General features: G+C 37.7%; 1 protein-coding gene across 4 annotated transcripts in view; it reads right to left on the bottom strand.

The window, feature by feature from the left end:
* The window catches only part of arhgap32b (Rho GTPase activating protein 32b), an 89810-nt gene that overhangs the window by 52033 nt on the left and 16664 nt on the right, over nucleotides 1-21113 (bottom strand). For 3 of the 4 annotated variants that reach the window (XM_067494076.1, XM_067494075.1, XM_067494074.1), the window contains exons 2-3: nucleotides 9678-9798; nucleotides 37-142 (exon numbers count right to left, since the gene is read on the bottom strand). In XM_067494076.1, the coding sequence (XP_067350177.1) occupies nucleotides 37-142; nucleotides 9678-9772 (201 nt within the window). In that variant the 5' untranslated portion in view covers nucleotides 9773-9798. The remainder of the gene's footprint in view (nucleotides 1-36; nucleotides 143-9677; nucleotides 9799-21113) is intronic. The other variant, XM_067494077.1, reaches the window with a different exon arrangement.

Here is a 21113-nt window from a genome sequence, read left to right on the forward strand (position 1 = left end):
CATTATAGTGACTGAGTGTTTGTGTGGGTGTGTCACCATGGCACTGATGGTCTCCTCCCAGTCAGGTCTCTCTCTGGGATGGATGTGAGCCAGTTCAGGCACAATATCGTCTTCTTCCAGGTGACGTCCAGGTCTTAGGCCCCTGCAAAACAAATGCACACAAATGCACAAAATTGAAACTAAACATACCGTCACAGTTTTGCTTGGTTGATTTTTGCCTCTACTGTTAGGGTTTAGCCAGTTCCATTTCAAGTATTTTTATCAATGAATAATGAATTGTGTTTTGGTGGCGGCAGTGGCTCGTTTGGTAGAGTGGCTGCCCACCGACCATAACGTTGGAGGTTTGCACCCAGCGCTCCCCGACTACATGTCTAAATGTCCCTGGGCAAGACACTAAACCCCACTCGCCCATCCCCAGATTTGCAGTGCCGGTCCCAAGCTCGGTAAACACTGCGGAGGGCTGCGTCAGGAAAGGCACCCAGCATAAAAATGTGCCAAATCAACATGCAGACCACTGATCTGTTGTGGCGACCCTGAACTTACAGGATTAGCCTAAAGACAAAAAAGAAATAATAAATCTATTGTTTTATCATCTATATAGATTTTAAGCAACATCACAGTTTCTTGTATAAAGTGAAATGGTTGTTTTGTTGAACCAACAGCTCAAAATCCCAAAAGACTGATTTAATATTCTTTATTAACTGTCAGCTCAAGCAGTGAACATCAAGATTTAATGAAAGGAACCACAAAAAGCAAACAAACAAAACAAATTTTTTTTTAAACTATTTGTAGTATAATCTTATACACTACACTATTAACTGTGCTATACAAAAATTTAATATTTACATAAACTGGTGGTTGCAATAATCTGTAGTTGTAGCTATACTGCCAAAGCTGATTTGAGTTGATCCTGCCATGTTGACTTACCAGGAAAGATCTTTCCAGCTTTTTAGAGCTGCAACAATCAATATAATTCTGCATGTAAAAAGTTGAATGTGACCAATAGCTGCAGGGTCCAGTTCAACGCAATTTGATCACAATGTGTTCACCATCCGGAGAACAACTAAGAAAAACAGAGATTGGATAATTTGATGGCGTTACATCTAGGTTAGCACTGCCTTCAAGAAAAAAAATTGAAGCTGATGAGACGACTGTGTAGACAGGCGCCTCCTCAACTTCAAAGACTGCACTTGTTTCCAGAGAGGCTGAGAGAATAAGAGAACATGGATGAGAATGAAACAGATTGCACAGTAGCATTTCACAAAGCAAGTAGTGACACACAGACACACACACGCACACATACACACGCAACACCTCAAGGATGATTTTGACCCATCTACCCAATTGCAGCAGTGTTGCTACATCTGCATGGGTCTGACAAACAAGAAAAGACAACAAAGAAAACTGAAAGAAGAAACAAGCTCTGTTTTGAGGAGGATGAAACAATCAGTAGCAACTGCGACATGACAGGGTCCACCAACAACTGAAGCAATGTCTTCAGGGCCAAGGAGTCTGGGTTGAGATGCAGCGAAGTATTAGGTTTAGTTATGAGTAATTCTCTGTACTTCCTGTGCCTGTAACAAACCTGTTTGCATGACTGCACACTGAGCTGACTTCTTCAATCAGTCAAGTTATTTCTCTTTTGATACTAAAGTACTTCATGTAAACATTTATATTTTAGGATTTGAAAAAATAGGCAGGAAGTAAGTTTGGAGCAGTTCTCAGTAGATGGAAACTAAAAGTTCTTGAATGTAGTTCCAGTCGACTATACTGTAATGTGTTTACATTGTTTTAAGTTTAATTTTATTATTTAGAAGAGGAAAAAAAGGATAAAACATTTTTTATATTTTATAGCAAGAATATATAACAATGTTGTACTGGGTTACATATAGTCCTTCCCTTCATATTCTTACTACATTTGTATTCATTGTCAGTGTGCTGACACCGTTATAGCTTTAATTACATTTTTTGTAATCCTGTTACGTTTAACTTATTTCTTCTATTGTATAGGATTGTACGCATTTCAGTTTTAAAAAGTGCTTGTTTATCTTATAAAGGCTCTTAAAGCTCGTCTGACAAAATAACTGAAGTGAGCCTTTAAGGCCCCCATCCCTTCAGCCAACTGTTTTGAATGGCCAGCTTGTGAAAGTTTTCATGGTCGGTGTAGTTAGTCGACATGGAAACTCCACCCGTCATGTCATACTGTCCAGCAGGTAGAAAAAAATGACTACACGATGGCAAACTGAAACCTGGGGTTTTCACTTACAGCAAGCATGTATTCACTTGTTCACCTTGAGCTTTGGACCTTTGATCATGTTTAACACTGACAACGAACTTTACAGATGTCCATACACAAATATCTGAGGTTTATTATGTTGGGTTAGGGTTAATTTTTTTATCCCCCGTACACCAAAATGGCATATAAGGTTATGCAAAATTAATTATAAACATAACTTAACAATAATCCACAATCAGCTAGTACAAATGTTCTGCATTATCAGAAGTAACAAAAACTGTATAAAAACAATGTTACGGTAAAATAATGAAAATGATATTAGTGAAAAAAATATAATTATTTTTACCTTTTACCCTTTATCACTGGTTACTAGAGAAAAACTGGGAGAATGGTAATGGTTGGCAAACATGAAGAGTTCCATTTCTTAAAGCATATATTAACATAGCATAAGAAAACACCTACTAATCGACAGTTTCTTTTGCTCTATCTGAGCTCTGTAAAAATAAAAAAATAAAATTAAAAACTGTGAATACATGCTTGCATTTTCCCCACACAGTAGCAAATGCACAAGGGAAAGAAGAGACGTGGTCCAAATGACAGATTACGAAGTAGAAAAATTTGGAGGGGACAACTGAGAGGTTATCCTTAACCGTTATTGGCATATGGCCACAATAGCAAACATACACAGATTTTGTTTATTCACATTAGTCTTATATTATATTATAATCAGAGGTATATTAAAAGCAAGCACATGCTTTTAATATACGTGTGATGTCCTACCACATAGCTATTAGCTATTTAGGCAAACATAAAAATCAGTTGTCTGCTGGTTTGCAGATGCCATGTCATGTGGTCAATGATAAGACTAAACTTTTGAGAAAAACTCCAGCATTCCTAAGCTACTGACTAACATTCCTCCACAATGAACACCCATGACATAGCTCACAGAGGAAAGGCTTAAGAACCAATGACCGTGAAGCGCTTTCAGCACTTAGAGATGAAGTTCAAGCCACCAGGGATTACTTTTTCTGCTCAGAAGTGGGGTGTACTATGGAATTCCCAGCATTCTCCTCACCAGCATTGCTTGGTAAGGAGAAATGGTCTGCTTCCTACAACACAACACTAACATTGGCATCAAAAACTGTGCTTTAAACTCATTTCCAGTCTCTCTCTCTCTCTCTCTCTCTCTCTTTCTATATATATATATATATATATATATATATATATATATATATATATATATATATATATATATATTTTTTTTTTTTTCTCACTTTGAAAATTAAAGCCATGAAAGTCTCAGCATTTATCCTCAGCCACCACTTTCTCATGTCGCTGCTATTAGGGTACTCATCATAGAATGTCTGACTCAACATCTACGTTCAACCCCAAGCTGAAATCATGTGGGTTTTGTGGACTAATATTTTAAAGTTGTCACAGCCAATTTAGGACAAGTATTTTCCCTTATATGGACCAAATATTTAAGAGTGGATGAGATCAGGGTTTCAATAGTGAGAGTACTAACCTTACTGAGCTTGAGGGGATTTGCAAAGAAGAATGGCAGAAACTCCCCCAAACTAGGTGTACAAAACTTGTAGCGTCGTACCCAAAAAGCCTCAAGGCTTTAATTACAGCATTAGAGCACATTTTTAGCCTTTTTGCCTGAAATTATTAATTTTCCAAATAACAAACAATAAACTACAAAATTAAACTTTCTAAAAAAAAACCTACGCATTATTATCTTCATGAAGAAGAACCTATTAGAGAACTGTTGATATAAACCGAATTTGTTTTAGCTAGATGTAAAATTACCTTATTAACTGGGAATACTATGCATAGCCATGCTGCAGAAACTATAACAACACACTGAAGCTGTATCTGCAATTCATGATTATTCACTTTAGATCCTATAAACAGCACAAATATATTAAGAGAAGGCAACACGACCCATGAAGGCAACAAGTGATGCCAGTTTGGATGGCTGTAATCAATGTTTATAAGAGCATCTCTTGAAAGCATAGCATATTTTCTGTACTGGACTCAACACACATGGATACATGCCACTTTTAGAACTGCCAATAATACCCACAAGAGAATATTATGGCACTGGTTGGATGAAAGAAATATCCAACAAGTGGAGACTGAAGGCTCAGAGAGTGAAGAACCTCATGTTTGGCTCCGTGTCTTAGTTTTAACATTAATCTCAAGAAATAAACTACTCAATGACTCCTTTTGAACTGGCTGAATAGTCATCATAAAAATCATTAATGTTTGACTTCAGTCAGCAAAAATCGCTAATTACACATATGTAAAGTGCATTTTAGAGTAATTACTTCATTGCATCTTTCTTTAAAAACAAGTAGGGAACTATGAGCAGCAAAGTTTTGTATGAAAAATCTAATCTTTGGTAGTTTGACTTGCTTTCACATATGTGGCCATTGAGTAACTTTTACATTTAAGCAATTGTGTAACATGTTTTTTCCATTTCAAACACTTTCTATCATTAAGTGGCACTGCTTGTTGGTCACTTTTTTGTAGTCCTGAGGCATATGCTAGTAGAAGAATAGTAACACATCTAGGCCTAAACTATGCAATATAATAAATAAATGACCATTCAAGCTTATTTGAGGCTGGCATTTCTAGCTGTATGTGAGTTTCTAGTTTCTACTAGTTGACTCTAGCTGGGGCTATGACAGAATTTTCAAAGGTGAAATTCAAGCTTGTTTTCAAGGTCACTAAAGACAATCAATCCCTGGCACTAGGACATGGCTTGGCTGCACTGCAGAGAACAACAGAGTAAGATGAGCTAAGTCAAGGATAATGTTTCTACATAGTTGCTTTACATTATAAGATCTTTTTACTACCACATAGATAGCAATTTAATACCTCCTACATGATCATCGTTTCAAAGTCTGAATATACCAGTAGGGAAGTTGCCACTGTTATTTACTTAAACTAATTGAAACATCCATGAATGAAAAAGCAGCAAAGAAAAAAGCTTTATGAAATGTCTGCTGTCTCTTTGCGGCTTCTATCTAGTTAGTGAAACAGCAATAAAACCAATTTTGGGTTTTGTTGGGTTGTGAAACTTCGTATTTTCAGCTGTAACTGCTGCGATGATAGGTGTCTATATCAAACAGTGCCAAATTCTTAAACATGGGTATAAGAAAGCACACAAAAACATAATCACACTTCTCTATTTACTCTGTGATGAGACTCTCGACCCACTCAAAATGTTCCAGTCAGTCTTACATATGAATCTCATCAGTCCATACATAGACCTCCATTTTGGCTTCACACACCCACAACGTATACAGTCACGCTCACCTACTCTCACATTACATCTGTGGCTCAGTGCTTTGCTTAGCCCAGACCACTGGCAGACTTCAACAAGCTGGCAAATCAGAACTTTGTGGACTCCGGGGGAGGTGGGCTTTACAGGGACAGGAGCTAAAATGAACGATTTCATGCAGAGGTGAATTAGAGGTACTGCATTAGGTCCCAAAATTATACTAAGCAGTTTTTGGAATTGTACATTTTTCAACAGAATATCTGAAGATGCCCAGAATAAAAATCTTAACATTAAAGGGTATAATGGGCTCTTTAACTAACCACCTCACATCTTGTGCTGCAGATACTGACCATAGGAGCGCAGTTAATAAAAGCAAAAACCAGCAAGTAGTAATAAACAGACTGAAGAAACAAAACATGGAGCAGGCCATTAGTAGCCAATACACAGGATTTCAACCGTATGCATGTTCTGGATCTCATCCACTCACTAGAAGTCTCTCCAGTTGGACAGCAGTTCAGCTCTATCCCACTGTGGCAGTTTATCTGCCCTACATATGGCAGAGCAGACAAGACAGAAGTCCAATGTCTATTTTTTTATATCTAATTTTGACAGTAAATCAGTAACTTAATTAATTGTTAATTAATAAATCTTACTCTGCTGTTGATATAAATTTACAAAAATTACTCAACAGTTTCACGGTCACCAAGTATAATGGATATTATTTCCTCAGCCAAACTCAGGCACGTGTCTAATGGACAACTATATTAGAAACTGTCCCCGGGATAGCAGATAGCGTCAATTACAAGAACAACAAGCTGGATGTAGACAAGCTAATCTTTTTCCAAGGAGAATAATGAGATTGATGAACAAGTGGAAACTATAAATATAACCATTAAAAGTAGTAGTGACTTACTTATTACTGTCACTTCACTTTGTTATAACAAGGTTCACATGCTTGTGGTCCTATTGTTTTAAATTAACACCATTCAACCATTATCTTAACTGCTTATCTAGTGAAGGTTCAGGGGGCTGGAGCCATCCCCAGCTGTCACTGGACGTATGACACAGTACACACTTGAGAGGTCACCCATCTATCTCTGTGGGATGACACAGAAAAAAATAAAGACAAACCACCATTCCCACTTACATTCACACCTACACCTACAGGCATTTTAGCTAAAGCTAACATGCATGTCTTTGGAGTGTGCGAGGAAATCAGATTACCCTGAGGAGACCCACACAAAGAAGAGGAGAACATGTAAACTCCTCACCGACACATGGATCTTCAGAATACAATGAGCTGCACTACTCCACATACTCCTTGTATGTGAAAAATACTGCATAAATTGTTGTACAAGTATAATACAGACATGTCACACAAATTACTTACAAGTTATGCTACAAAAAATCTAACATTGTAAACTTTGGCATCCAAAGGGGTGCTTGAATACATTTATTTCATCCAATGTGTATTGGCAAAGGCTGTAGAGTTCAGATTGACAATTAACAAAAATAACTAGAGTACAATAGAAAGACTTTTACATCCCCATAGCCAAATAAGACACTATCAAATATTACTATTCCAAGTCAAATTAAATTTATCTCTGAAAACTTTAATGTTGACTTCATTCAATCAAGAGTTCTGCTTAAAGCAGCACTTAATAAGTTGGTGCTGCATTTCCATAGAGCTGTGAGACAGAATGAAAGCAGCAGAGGCTGAGAAATCCAGTATGTATCCTGTAGGTATCAACATATGGGTCAAACTTTAAAAGGACCGCTTACTACAATTACCATAAAGTAACTCAATATTATCTATCATTAGACCCTCCACACGTCTAAATGCAGGAACACTGTTGCAATTTCTCATCTCAGACTCAACCACAAAACCTTGGATGACCTCATCAGAATCCCCCCCAAGCTCCCCTACAGCCACAGAAGGCATTAGTTTATAAGCATTCACAGGCTGAGGCTGAGTAGGACTAAACATCACAACTGATGGTTGTGTGCTTCTTTAGTAGTCATATAGTAATTTGAAGTCTTGAGACACTATCCTTACGTAAATGTTGATTTAGGTTCATGAAAGACAAATCACAAACATTAAATAAACTTTAGTTATTTTAAATTAAGTACATACAAAGCTACAGGCTTGGCAGTATGTACCTTCAATTAGTAGCTACATGATCTATTTCGTTACAGATTCATGAAAACATGGTAAATGCTGAAGACTTCCTCCTGCTAAATATACTGCTCTGTTGTCCTCTTGTGTCAGGGAATCAAACGCTATATTATTGTACTGAGTTTTCATTTTCTTTCTTTGTCACCTCCTGTGGGCCCTACTGTCCACAGTCTAACCCTGGTCCATCCTGGGTGCTGATACTCTGATCCACCTTTGTCCATCAGAATTCACTACAAAAACGTTTTTTATACTGCAGCTAAATGCCCTCCCACTTTTCTTTGACAGAGTAAATAATTTTGCAATGGGAAACTGCATACACACCCTTACAGTATATATGTACTGTACATGACGTCATGCTTAAGTAAATTATAAGAAAAACATATTTCCCCTTATCCCCATTTCTTTACCTTGTTATTTTTGGCTGTTCCCTTTTTTCATTCTCAGTAGTAATGTTGGACCACAGTGTAATGTATGCTAAGCTGCTGCTGCCATGGTAACCCCAGTGTAGGACTCAGACCCAGTTCAGGACTGAAGGGGTGGTGTGAGTGGGGCAGGTGGAGAAGCTGAGCTGCCTTGACAATAATCCCCAACACCACCTATATAGCATTTAGAAGGACACATTTGCAAAAACAGCCAGATGTACACAAGTGTAAAGCCAGTGATACACACACCGCACTAATCCCACATCATACCTGCTGTGGCAGTAATGTAGGAGAGAGAAGTCACTGGCTACCTGGCTGGCTGGTATGGGAACAGCTGTACATGCAGATCTGCATTTCAATCTTTTTCAGAGCAAGTTGATAAAAATGTATCTATTCCAGGCAGAGCGTGATTGGTGACTAACAGAAATAGCAAGGAAGTGACAGCTAAATGAGTCATGGCCTTAATTTCTATCTCTGATTGTACAATGTGTCAAAGGAGATCCCCGGGATTTGTCGGAGATTAGTTATACCTCAGTGGCAAGAGAGTGTAACGACTGTAATATAGAGGGGATAAGCGGTATCACAACAGCACCTGCTGAATGATGAGAGTTTGCTGTGCACAGGAGAACATGCCAAGAAGTCCAAAACAACAAAGATGAATCGTCGATCTGTACGTTTATCACCTGCACGCGTGACAGCAGCGATATCTGTTTTAAACAACCCTGTTAAGCATGTCTGCATACTGGATACAGAACAGTCTGTTTTTGTGAATGTACATGCTTAAAGATTGAGAGTGTGTGTGTGTGTGTTTGAATGATGACAGTATATGGGCGTGTGGGTGTACAGCTGTAGCGATGACGTAACTGGCTGAAAGCGGATGCACTCAGCCCCTCGGTGGAGGCAGTGGTCGTTGCAGCTGGGAGTTGGCAGGCTCCATCAGTACTGAGGGGTTTCCAGCGGTGACAGTGATGGCATTCACCTAGTTGCTATGGGTTGACTAGTGTGGGTGGGGGTTATGGAGGGGTTGGGTGGTGACTGTGCAAACTCACTCTATTGGCTCAGCTTTAGAATGAGCACATCTTCGTATGCCCCCACCCCCCCAGCTGCATGCGCATACACTGCTGTCATTCCTCCTTGAGGCACAGAGGAAGCTAAGTGACACCCCCTTTTATCATGAACACACACATTCCAGCACACATAAGCACACTCAACACTGGCACTGATACAAGCACAAATCAGATTCTCCAGCTGTCAAGACCTGAGCATTTGCTTTAAATACAGTAAGTATAACAAAATAAGGAAACAGCGAGACACACACATGCAAATAAATAAGATGAGCGTGCACACACAAACAAACACATGCAAACACACACAAATTCAATCACTAACACACTCTCAATACACTCTTCTTTAACTCTAAACAAACTAGCATGCTCACTAAACCAAAACCTAAGGTGTGGTCCATCTCTCCACAAACACTCTTCCTCCCCTCTTTACTGTGATGACAACATCTGGGGGTAGTCCATCCCTGAGGGTGCATACTGGTCTTACCTGTCAAAGATGTCATGGCAGGACGTGGCTGTGGCTCCCAGCAGTCCTAGTGGTGCACTCCCCACTGCTGCGGCAGCCCCGCTGCCTGCCTCCATGATACTGACTCACTGCAATGAGCAGCCTGCCAGAGAAGCAGAAAGGGAGGGGAGAAAGAAGAGGAGGAGGAGGAGGGAGGGGAGGGGGAGGATGTGAAGAGGTAGATCAGGAGGGAGAAACACAAATGAGAAAAAAAAGAAATCACATTTGGATACAAGAGGGAGGCCTATTGGGGTGGGGGGCAAGCAGAGGGAGAGAGAAATGTGGGGAGTAATGAGAAGAGGAGACAGAACTGTGCAAAAGACGAGCAGTAAAAATGGGAAAAAAAAGGAAAATGAGCGGGAAGATTGGCAATGTAGGATGAAAGAACAGGGGTAGGTGGGGAAATAAAATCATTAATTGTGTGTGGTCGGTAGATCAAATAAGTCCTGCTGATAGAGCTTTGCAGGCAGGATTTCACTTTAATGTTAACACACGAAGAGTCTGGCACATTCCAGTGTGAGACAACAGTCAAGCACCAACATTGGCTGCCTTGCTATCCTGTGAAGGCTGTTCTCTCCCTTTAGGGTCTTCATCCCCAAACCATACACTCACTGGTAATTTTATTTTTTCTGCGGTTTCATTTTTTTTTTTTAATGCCAAATCTACCTCATCCACAAGTGTACTACTAGCCAATGGTTTAAATTTCAAAGAAATTAGCTCAATACTGGCTTCCGGGAATATAACTGCTCAGTCAAAATTTGACTCCCAACACTACGAACTGTAACATAATCGCACATATCTCATAAACACAAGCTTGTTGTAAAACAGTCTCAGTCAGTATTGTGTGGTATATTATTTGCATACTTAAATAATATCCAAATATGTATGTGATGCAATGTCCATTTCGCAACATATTCAAGTTAGCAAACTGAAGTATTACTAAGAGTAACCTTGTAAACTTTCCCCCAGAAATAATCCTTGGAAATCATTTTAATATTTTTTCTTTGTCCATAAAACAAACCTTGGTAAGATATCATTTGAATACCCATTAAATCATCACATCACTTTCTGGAAGGAATGTTTTTAAAAGACAGTGTTTCTGATGCATGAGTTTATCAGTTACATATGAGTACTATGTGTCATTATCTCTATGCCCCACAACCTTTCCCTTACTTACTTATTCCACATCCAAGAGTAAAATTCACTCAGCAAAAAGAACAATAAGTACCAGGTGGTGAAATAAACCTTGTTTGACAAATATACAGGACTACAAGGCTAAGAGGAGCAGCTTGGGACAAAATTGACAGTAGTTAAACTGGCTTAACTGCTGTCACAGTGCTGTGTGATTACACTGGTCAATTAAATATGTGCAATCTCCCATTTCTTGCAGATAACTCTGTAGCATGAATGCTTCGATTTCTGTTCTTTATACTCTTTTTCACACTAAGGCACCAGTGATCAAAACAAAAATAATTAAGAAAAGGTTTCCCTCCAAGGCACCTGTTGTATACTCAGGTGTACCTGAGACCTTAAACGTAAATTTAAGTGTTTCAATAAATATCCTAAGATTTATCTCTTCTTGGCTGCAAGCTTCATGTGTGTCAGTAAGCAGAGTTTGCAGTTCAATTTGGTTTTGTTGTAACCATCATAGAATACCTTCAGACCGCTGAAATTTCTCCTTATGTCCATTTCGTACATTAACATTTGCAGTTTGGACAAAGGCAAATGTGACTTCTAGGGATATCATAATACCACTTTTCCAAGACTGAGTACAAGTACTTACATTTACAGATATAGTACCAATATGATTCCTGAACTGTTCCTAGTACAATCTGCGGGACAGTAAAATCCTCATCAATCCACAGAACAGTTCAGTTGATGAGAGACATGGCAGACACTGCAGGTTCAAATATGCCTGGTAATTTTGTCATAATGGTATTAGTGTATGCTTTATATTGGACAACTTTGACAAGCACACAAGGGTAGCATCAGACACAATATCAGTACCAGCATCAGTAACATTTTTAAATGGATTTTCGGTCTGACCTACGGTCCAGCACCTGAAATAAATTTTACTTTAACTGGTCAAGTCCCTTTTCATTGACTATTAAAATAGCTGTAGATCATTTTTGTGTCAATCAACTACAGCTAGCATTCATTCTTCTCATGCGTCATTAATTTTATGTATGCAAATTACTTCTCACACATAACCACACAGGTGTCTGTGTTCAAAACTCACATTTACTATGAGTGAGGTTATTTTGGGATCATCAACAGCGCCCACTGAATCATCAGTGTACCCATAAATCACAGCACAGAACACCCACTTGGGTATTATTGATATAAAATGACACACCACAGGACAACCTTCCAATGAAATTCAAATGTCACATTGTAAGCAGCATTAAATGGATGGCAGGAAAACAGCAGGGATGACCCAATAATACCATAGAGAAGAGAGCAGTCTATTTAGCCACATTTTCTGTGGCAGTCAATGGCTAAACACCCCAATCCCAAGAGGATGACGCCAAGAGAAGAGAGTTTAAGCAGACGTAGGGGGTAGAGGAAGCAGAATAAGAAGGGTTGGGAGGAGAGGATCCTCACAGACCACACTATCGCAGCTGGTTCCACTTCTGAAGACTTACTGGGCAAACGTATTACACCATGCTCATTTGTGAGTGGCTTAGTCAAAAAAGTATGATATAGTGAGAAAGCATGTATCTATTTTAAAACTCAGCTATTTGATTTTACCCAGAATTTCTAATAAAATCTGAAGTAATGTTAAATGAAAATTTATTCAAAGTGGTTTATGGATGTTATTTCTAAAAATAACAACGCAACAGTATGAATCACAAGCCTTTCTCTAGACCATTCATAAATGAATGCACCCATATCTTTTGAACTGCGATCGTCATAAGAACACTTAAACTTCATATCTGTCTGTGAGTCTGGATGGAGACACTACCAACTTACTGGGTTGTGTGTCTACATAAGTTCAGCAATATTAAAACTAAAGTCACAATGACCAGACGACAACAGTACAGGGTGATAACAACTGTTATGAACAAGGGAGGGGTGTGATATGAGGCATAAGAGTTGTGGAGAAAACCATTGGCTACATGAAATTATTCTTTTATTACAGGATACTGAAATGTTATCTCTCTCTCTCTCTCTCTCTGACACACACACCCACACCCACACCCACACCCACACACACACCGACAGAAGCTCGACCTATATGACATTAACAATGTGTGTTTTTGGGTGACAGTGCCTGCATAAATATGCTCTGGGCATGAAAATACACATCTCTTGGCTTATTGTGTACAGAGGGAATAAAGTGTGTGTGTTAGTGTAAAGAGGAAGTGAATTTGTGCATTCCAGGCAGACAAGCAGGGCAAAGCATGCTGAGCTTCCCACAAATACCTGATGCAGCAGAAAACCCATAAAATGGCCGACCTTGGGAGAAGACAGAGCCTCAGCTCAGAGGAGATTAAAATCAAAAGAGAATAGTCTCTACATGGCAAACAGTCTCATCAGGATGGCAGCCTAACTGAACACAGTTTTTCTTCCTAGAATCTAACATAGTAGCTTACTAGAGGTTTGAGTTATATTTAAGTTCTCCAACTTAACAGTGTTTGAGGGAGCGAATAGAGAGGTAATTAAGACAAAAAGCTTTTAACAATGCTTCTTTTCTAAATGAATGATTATATGATGACAAAAAGTTTTTATTTATTTTTCCCCACACAAATTTAACAACAACATTTTAAATGTAGCACTTTTTCTGTCAAAGACTGACCAATGGAAACATTTTAGTATTTTTTTATGAGGTTGCACCCAAAGATTTAAGAATCACATACTCTGTGAAAGTGTTTATCTATGTGCCCTAATAAAGGGATTTCACATGAGCGTACAAGCAGAGCAAGCATAGTGTAAGGCTGAATCAAGAGACCTGATGGTAAGTAGGAATAGCCAATATGTGCATCTCAGTACCTTAAGGCTGAATGGTGATGCATGATATACAACTTATTTTCTATGAAGTGGGCTAGAGGATTAGAGGACATTCTAATTAAAGTGTTCTCTGTTGGGGTAAAAAAAAAAAAGCCTGATATATTGTTGATTTTCTTTCAATATATCATGTGTTCCAGAATCAATTATATCAGATAGCTGGAAATCATGAGCAAAATACAGTATTGATGGACCCTCCAACAAACATTACTGCCATCCTTACAGTTATAATACCAACAATGTTAAAGCAATACAGAAGTTCTCCAGAACTACATATTTTTAGAACCCTTTGCCTATGAACCTGCAAAAATTCTGTTGAAGACAGCCCATGCTTTGTAGCACCTCTCTCTGATTTGAAAGCATTGACTACTTCAACATATTGATGTGCAAATTAGCCTATTACGTCACCCTACACACTTCTGGGACACTTCATCTTCACCTAGCAACAGCATTCAACTTTACTCAAGTTTGCAACACCAAGGGGCATTAAATTACAACGGGACTTCTCCACTACAAACTTAATTTATCACATGAAAGGAAGAAAACCTGAGCAACATGCAGACTGCATCTGTGCTACTGAGAAAGCACTGACAGGCAGCTTTAATGGTGTAAAAAAAAGAACTTTGAGGTATCTTCTTCATGGAGCCTTCTTATCAATCACATTCATAAAAACTAATTATATTACAGTAAAACAACGTAGTAGAACATCCTTTGGTCTATGTCTAGTACAAAAACAAATAACAGCAAACATTTCCTTATTTTCCTTGCTGCCATCAAACCATCTTGCACCTCACAATGTAAAACATTAGTTTCTTTGCCTGAGCTCAGAACTATTTTTAATGTGTTTTGCTAGAACACCTGCAAATAAAAGTGACATGACAAATTTGTGACGGCATGTGATATGTATCAGAGCCAAGTAACCACTCTATTCCTCTGGCAAACTGATTTTTTAAAAGTCAGATATTGTATACTTGCAATTTTGCAGCACTCTTTATTAAGTGTATTCAGAATTACTAAACTTCCCAGTGAATAAAGATTCAATCAGTAAATCATGATTGATAAAATAGGATTAAATAACTAGAATTGTTTTTAAAGTAGATTTGACAAAAAAATAAGCATTTAATTCTCGACATAAACTTCTCTTAGTATTATCCACATTAGCCTTTGTGGCTAGATGTAAAAAAGTAATTTCATGCTTCGACAGATAATTTTAGTTGACTCTGAACTGGAGGCCATTAAATTGCTTGGATTGGTATGGAACTCTCTTGATTGAATCATTTGTTTAAAAGATGAATAACTTTGAATTTGAATTAAAAAATGGCTACTTCAACTGATAAAAAATAAAATTCAAAATAAAATACAATTCTCAATGAGCATTTTCTGCTAAACCATCCAGTCACAGAGGGTAAAGATCTGTTCATTAGCTCCTCATGTCATGTAGAAGGTCACAGTTATACTTAAACCAGGTAAAAATTCATTAAACTGCAGACAGGTTATAGGTCAATCTGAGATTATTGCTTGGATTTCACTAGTCCACTGTTCATCTTGGCCAACAGCAACTTTTTTTTTTTTTTTTTTTTAACAATTTGCCAACCTTTTTTTATTTCTGCCCATGGGGCCAGCTGACCTTCGTCTCCTACACAATGACTATTTTTTCTCGTTTTATTCAATTCTGCAGCCAACTCAAGAGCAGTGAGGCATCTGTTTTTCATAGAGGACACTCTTTAGTACTTGTCTTCTTGGGCAGATGTGCATTTGGGTCTTTGAGTGCATTTTCTGTCATAATTGGATCCTGTTACAGATGTTTTAACACTTGGGAGAGACACGCATAATCAATTTAAACGCATCCCCACTTGAATTTCTAGAATAGGAGAATGCCACAGTTTTGTCAGGCACTTGGTGCTTAAAGTAAAGTTTAAAATGAAAATTTGATTTGACCATTAATCTGTGCTCAAATATGTTAAAGAATGTATTGACATTTTTGTGTTTTTTGCAGTTCCCTTTGCAGTTCCCATAAAATCAACAAAAGTAGAAATAGAAATATCACTCACAATAAACGTGGTCTGGAATCGTCACTGGGGGGCTAACAGAGTTAGTTTCTAAGTGTCGGTTGTTCAATATCTGAAGACACATAACTTCAACTAAAGAGATCATAGCAATAGGGAAAAATAATAAACAGTATCTACTTATTTAGCCATTTCAGATTTTAATATTGACTTTTGTGGGAGCCTAAAGTATATATTTAAATAACCATATCCATTAACCATAACCACTTGTATTTTTTTTTTCAATCTCTAACATATAATGAAGACTGTAAATTATCAGTCCATAGTTATCCATATATGCATACAAATTATGAGGATACTGTATAATGTTTTAACAAGGCCTATATATTCCATTTAAAAATACCGGGGCTGCACATAACATTACATTTTATTCAATTAAATCTATCAATTATTTATTTTAAATTTAAATTCATTAATGATTTATATTTCAATATTTGATACAATCTTCTTCTCTTTAAACAAACAAATAGAACAAAGTATTCACCACATGGCAATATTCCCCAAACAAAAAAGTCTTAACTGGTAATCTGTGTTTTACAGAGTAATATAAAGTCTCTATACTATAATTAATAACTTAAATAATTAATAATTAAACCAGAAGCTTGTTCGATTAAAGGTAAATAAATGTGATGCAATATACATTTAGCAATTTAACAACAAAATAAATTAAACAAAGCAAGATTAAATACACTTTAGAGGAACAAAATGCATGCAACCTAAAATCAGTCCATCAAAAGGTGCTTAAATAGATGATGACGTTCAAGTTGTTTTTCAGTCGCTCATCATTGGACTCTCAATAGACACTGCTATCTTCCTTCCTAGTTGTAAGGCATCAAAGCACGTTATGTAAGCAACGTATTTATGTAATCCATTAGATTGATTACGTGGACACCTCACCCGGCTGCTAAAAAAAAAATTCTTATCTGGCCCTCGACCTTTAAAGCTTAGTATCCTCTCTAAATAAATGAAACAGATAAAGTAATTCAAAACATAGTGCCAATACAACTATTTCACAGAGTTGATTGAGTTTACTTTTGTCTTCAGTGTTTTTGGGGAGGATACTTATTTACCAGTAACTGATCTTCAAAATACTGTTGTATTTATACTATAGTCTTTTAAAAACAATTGACTTTTTTTTTTTTTTTTTTTTTTTTTTTACATGATCTCCATTTCACTGTTTGACTTTGAAAGCAATCCGCTGCAAATGATGAGTTATGAGAGTAAATTCAAAAGGGGATCTAATCTTATGTAATTATTTAATTTCAGTTTGATAATTTTAATTCTTTTAATAATTTTTAGATCGCTTTGAGTTGCATTAGTATTGTTAATTTAACATAGACAGTCTAGAGAAAATTGAAGCCAAATTTAATTGACCATGATTCAAGGTTGCCAAAGGGTGCAAACTTCCAAGAGGGGTACATACTTTTCATAGGCACTGCACTGCAGAGGCGAAAGCATAATCCATGTTTTCATTACATTTGCACTCCCGTCTGCTCAAATGACTCACCAGTCTAAATCCTTATGCACAGCTGGTACAGCGTATGGGTGGTACCTTTTTTAATTTTTTCAACCCTCCGACAGGGCACTGACCTTTCTTATCATTTTATGCACAGCAGAACTCCTCTTGCAAACCCACCTACATGTATGCATGGAAGTCTAAAACAGACCCTTTGACATGTTTTTTTTATTTATTTTTTTTTATTGTGGTGAAGGTTAACTCTACACTGGGAGGAGAAGCCACTCAAATTAGGCAACATTACATTGTCCTTCAAAAAATGCAACTCAACAAAATCTAATGCACTAAACTGTCAAAGTAAGTGATGATCAAGAATATCCCCATTTAGATTAATATTATGATATGTGTAGAGTTTATCCAAACTAAGTTTATTGATAAATTTGACCCAACATTTTCAGCAACGTGACATCTGCACTGCAAGCAATAATCTCAACAGCCTACTGGTCTGCTCTTGAGAACATCAACCAGTCTGTGTCTGTGTCACCCCTAGGGAGGCAAGCAAATTCAGCTGCGATAGTTGAGACCTTGGGCAAAATTTGATCCAGATCTCATGATGCAGATCTCTCTGCTCTGCCACTTGAGACAGCAGTGATCTCAGCAGTTTAGGGCGAAGTTCATTAAAAGGAGTGATTAGTGTCCGCCTTCATTCCATCATCCCCAAAATACAGGTGGCTAATGTTCATATAGTTTTAAAATCTTATAGTTGATTTTGAAAGGTAAAAGCCAGCGTCATACTTGAAAAATGGGTTGCTGCCATTTGCTGGAGGGGAAAATTAAAAATAAGCAATTTAAATATAAAAATAATCAATATACAAATACATAGATGCCTGTGTCAGTGAATACTGACAGAGTAAAAGCCTCTGTAGACGAAAGATTCTTAAGATTCTGGGGGGTAAGCCCTCCAGGGGTTAGTTCTCAGAAAGAAGTCCCTACAACTGCTTCATGAACCATTCAATACAAAATAATGAGACCAACAAGGCCCACAGATTAAGAATTTAACTTGTCTGCAAGATAGCCAACAGCTATGTGCCAGTGAATGAAACACAACCAGTGTCATACAACCACTTAAAACAAACAAAAACCAGGAAGAATCCTATTTACTGTAAACAGCAGTGAGTGCAGTATCATCTTACTGGATAAAACAATATCCTGTAACTTGAAAAATAAAGTCTTTATGAAAATGACTTAAACAATTATAGACTTGAGACTGAATGTGCCTCAAACTAAAAAAGGGTTGTAATGAATGTAAATTTAGTTTCAGCATAGTGCCACACTAATATGCAAATCTGCACAGTAGTATTGCCACATAGTGAGGGCCACTGATATATGATGACCATCCATTAACAGAGCTAAGAGGATTTTCTCTATGCTGTTCCACTTTTGCACTATTCCGTACAATCCATTTTAAATTTTTTATTTATTTTCCCCACACAAATGCATACGTAATACATCAGGCATTTGATCCCTGAGTTTATTTTTCGATTCCAAGTTGGATTTTGGCCATCAGGTGTCCAGTCAAACAAGTTTAACAGAAAACATTGCTTGTTTATGAGTGATATGAGACCTTAAGTTAAGGGTACATCTCAACACTGAAGTCAGCACATAGCAAACAGCATTACTCAACAGCGATGGTAAACTTCTGAAAGAATAAAAAGAAGGTAGTATCCAAAGCAAATCCATGAATTTTAAAAAGCAATCAAATATATGAAGAGGAAACAAAGGTCTTCACAGATATCAGCATTGCACAGCAAAATCTACAAATTGTAAGCCTGCATTAACAAATCATTTATTTTGGTACAATGCCACTTAATGGCTGTAAGCCTCAATCAAGTGGAAAAGTAAAAATACCAGAGCTGTTCTTGTATGCGCAGTTGTAATTATTGAGACAGACTTCATCATCCTGCATCCACTCCACAGCTAGACTGGAAACTATTATTTTAATTGCAATGTTGACTTGGCAACAGCTGTACATTCTAATCACTTGGCACTTCAAACACAGGCTGATAAGACACTGAGAGAGAAGTACTAACCTCATTGACACTGGGGCTTCGCATTTGCTTTCTTTATGGCCTCTGCAGTGCATGTGTGCAATCAATTGCCACGTAATGATGCCCGAATAAAAGGTGCTTTGGTGTGTTATCACCATTGTGTTGAGAGTAAAGGACATCCCCAACGACTTGCCACTGCTAGTCGTTGACAGTAAAAGGGTATTCAAACCAGGAATGAAAAAAATCCATAGCCATCTAGGTGTGCTTTTAAGACCATGCATCGCAGACTTTAACACTTGTCATTGGTATGGCTCATCTACAAAGCACATCATATTGTACATGCATCTACAAACGTGCAAAAATTTTAATAATAAATCATGTGATCATAGTGGATCTTAGTATAAGGCAATAAACGCTTAAACGAACAAGATAACTTTTTTCACTGTGCCATTATTTATTTAGTAGAAATTAAGCCAAATAACAAAAAAATTGGTCAAAGTGCCAACATATTTCAACAGCTTGTAGATCTGCGCATTTAGCAGCAATAACTTCAAGTAATCATTTCTTGTATGGCTTTCTCAGTCTCTTACATTGTTTGAATTCTAGCCCCTTCTTCTTTACAATATTGAGTGTGTTTACATGGACTTAAGTAACCAGGTTACAGTTGGCTTTCTCAGAAAAGCTGATTTCTTCAGTATGATATATATGGAAAAGCTGGTTTCCAAAATCGGTGTAGGGGATAAGGGAAACCTGGTTTCCCCAGGTAGATTACATTTCTAATAGGCTTTCTCCAATTGCGCATGTGCATAACTAAGGTTTCAGAGAGTAAGCTGCAGGCAGCTGAGTGAAAGAATGAATGAAAGTAGAAATCATTAATGGAGCGATGCCCGTTAAAAAAAAAAAAAAAAGTCAGCCTGAAGTGTGACAGAAAATTTAACACAAAGTGCCTCATAGAATAGACGTCTAAATAAGGCACTTTCCTCCGCAGATTTTTAAAATTGGGACTGTTGAGGATCAGCTGCATGTGACTTTCCTTTCTCTCCCCCAGTGCTCCCCCAGGTGAAACAAGCATACACACAGGCCCACAGAGAAAGAGAGAAAAGTCAGAAAGCAGCATTTTAAGTCACTATACAATTAAAATCTGTGCACCAGGCTTCCGAAACATGTCCGAGGTGAAGGAGATTACAGGTTACTCTTTTGCTGCATGTAAACATGGGTTTCCTGTAACCCTGTTACTTGCATGTATACGCAGTCACTGCAGCAGTTCACCGAGGTTTTTGGGCATTCGGATACAACTCTCTTAAGATTCCACCATGTTTCAATTGGGCTGAGGTCTGATTTTTATTTAGGCCACTGGAAAACTGTGTCTTCTATTTTGCAGCCATTCTGATGTAGATTTACTTTATATTAGTGTGCTTCACATCACTGTCCAGTTGCATGACCCGGTTTCAACCAAGCTTTAGCTGTTGGACAGATGGTGTCACATTTGCAAGAGTGAATGATCGTCTCAATGACAGCAAGCTACCCAGGTCCTGTGGCTGCAAAACATGTCTAACTCATTACCCCATCACTGTCATGGAACTCCGCATCAAAGATGTCCATAGGAAATTGTTCCAGAAGACTTATGGTTTGTTCAGATGCAGTTTTGATAACCTCAGTTGTTCTTTCATTGTAAATGGTAAATGGTGGGTACTTATATAGAGCCTACTCAAAGTGCTTTACACTGCTTCTTATTCACTCATTCACACTCACAATCACACACACACACACACACACACACCGATGGAGGAGCTGCCATGCAGCTGTCCAACACTCACTGGGAGCAACTAAGTTGGGGTTC

Source organism: Channa argus, chromosome 24, assembly GCF_033026475.1.
Source record: "Channa argus isolate prfri chromosome 24, Channa argus male v1.0, whole genome shotgun sequence".
NCBI lineage: Eukaryota > Metazoa > Chordata > Actinopteri > Anabantiformes > Channidae > Channa > Channa argus.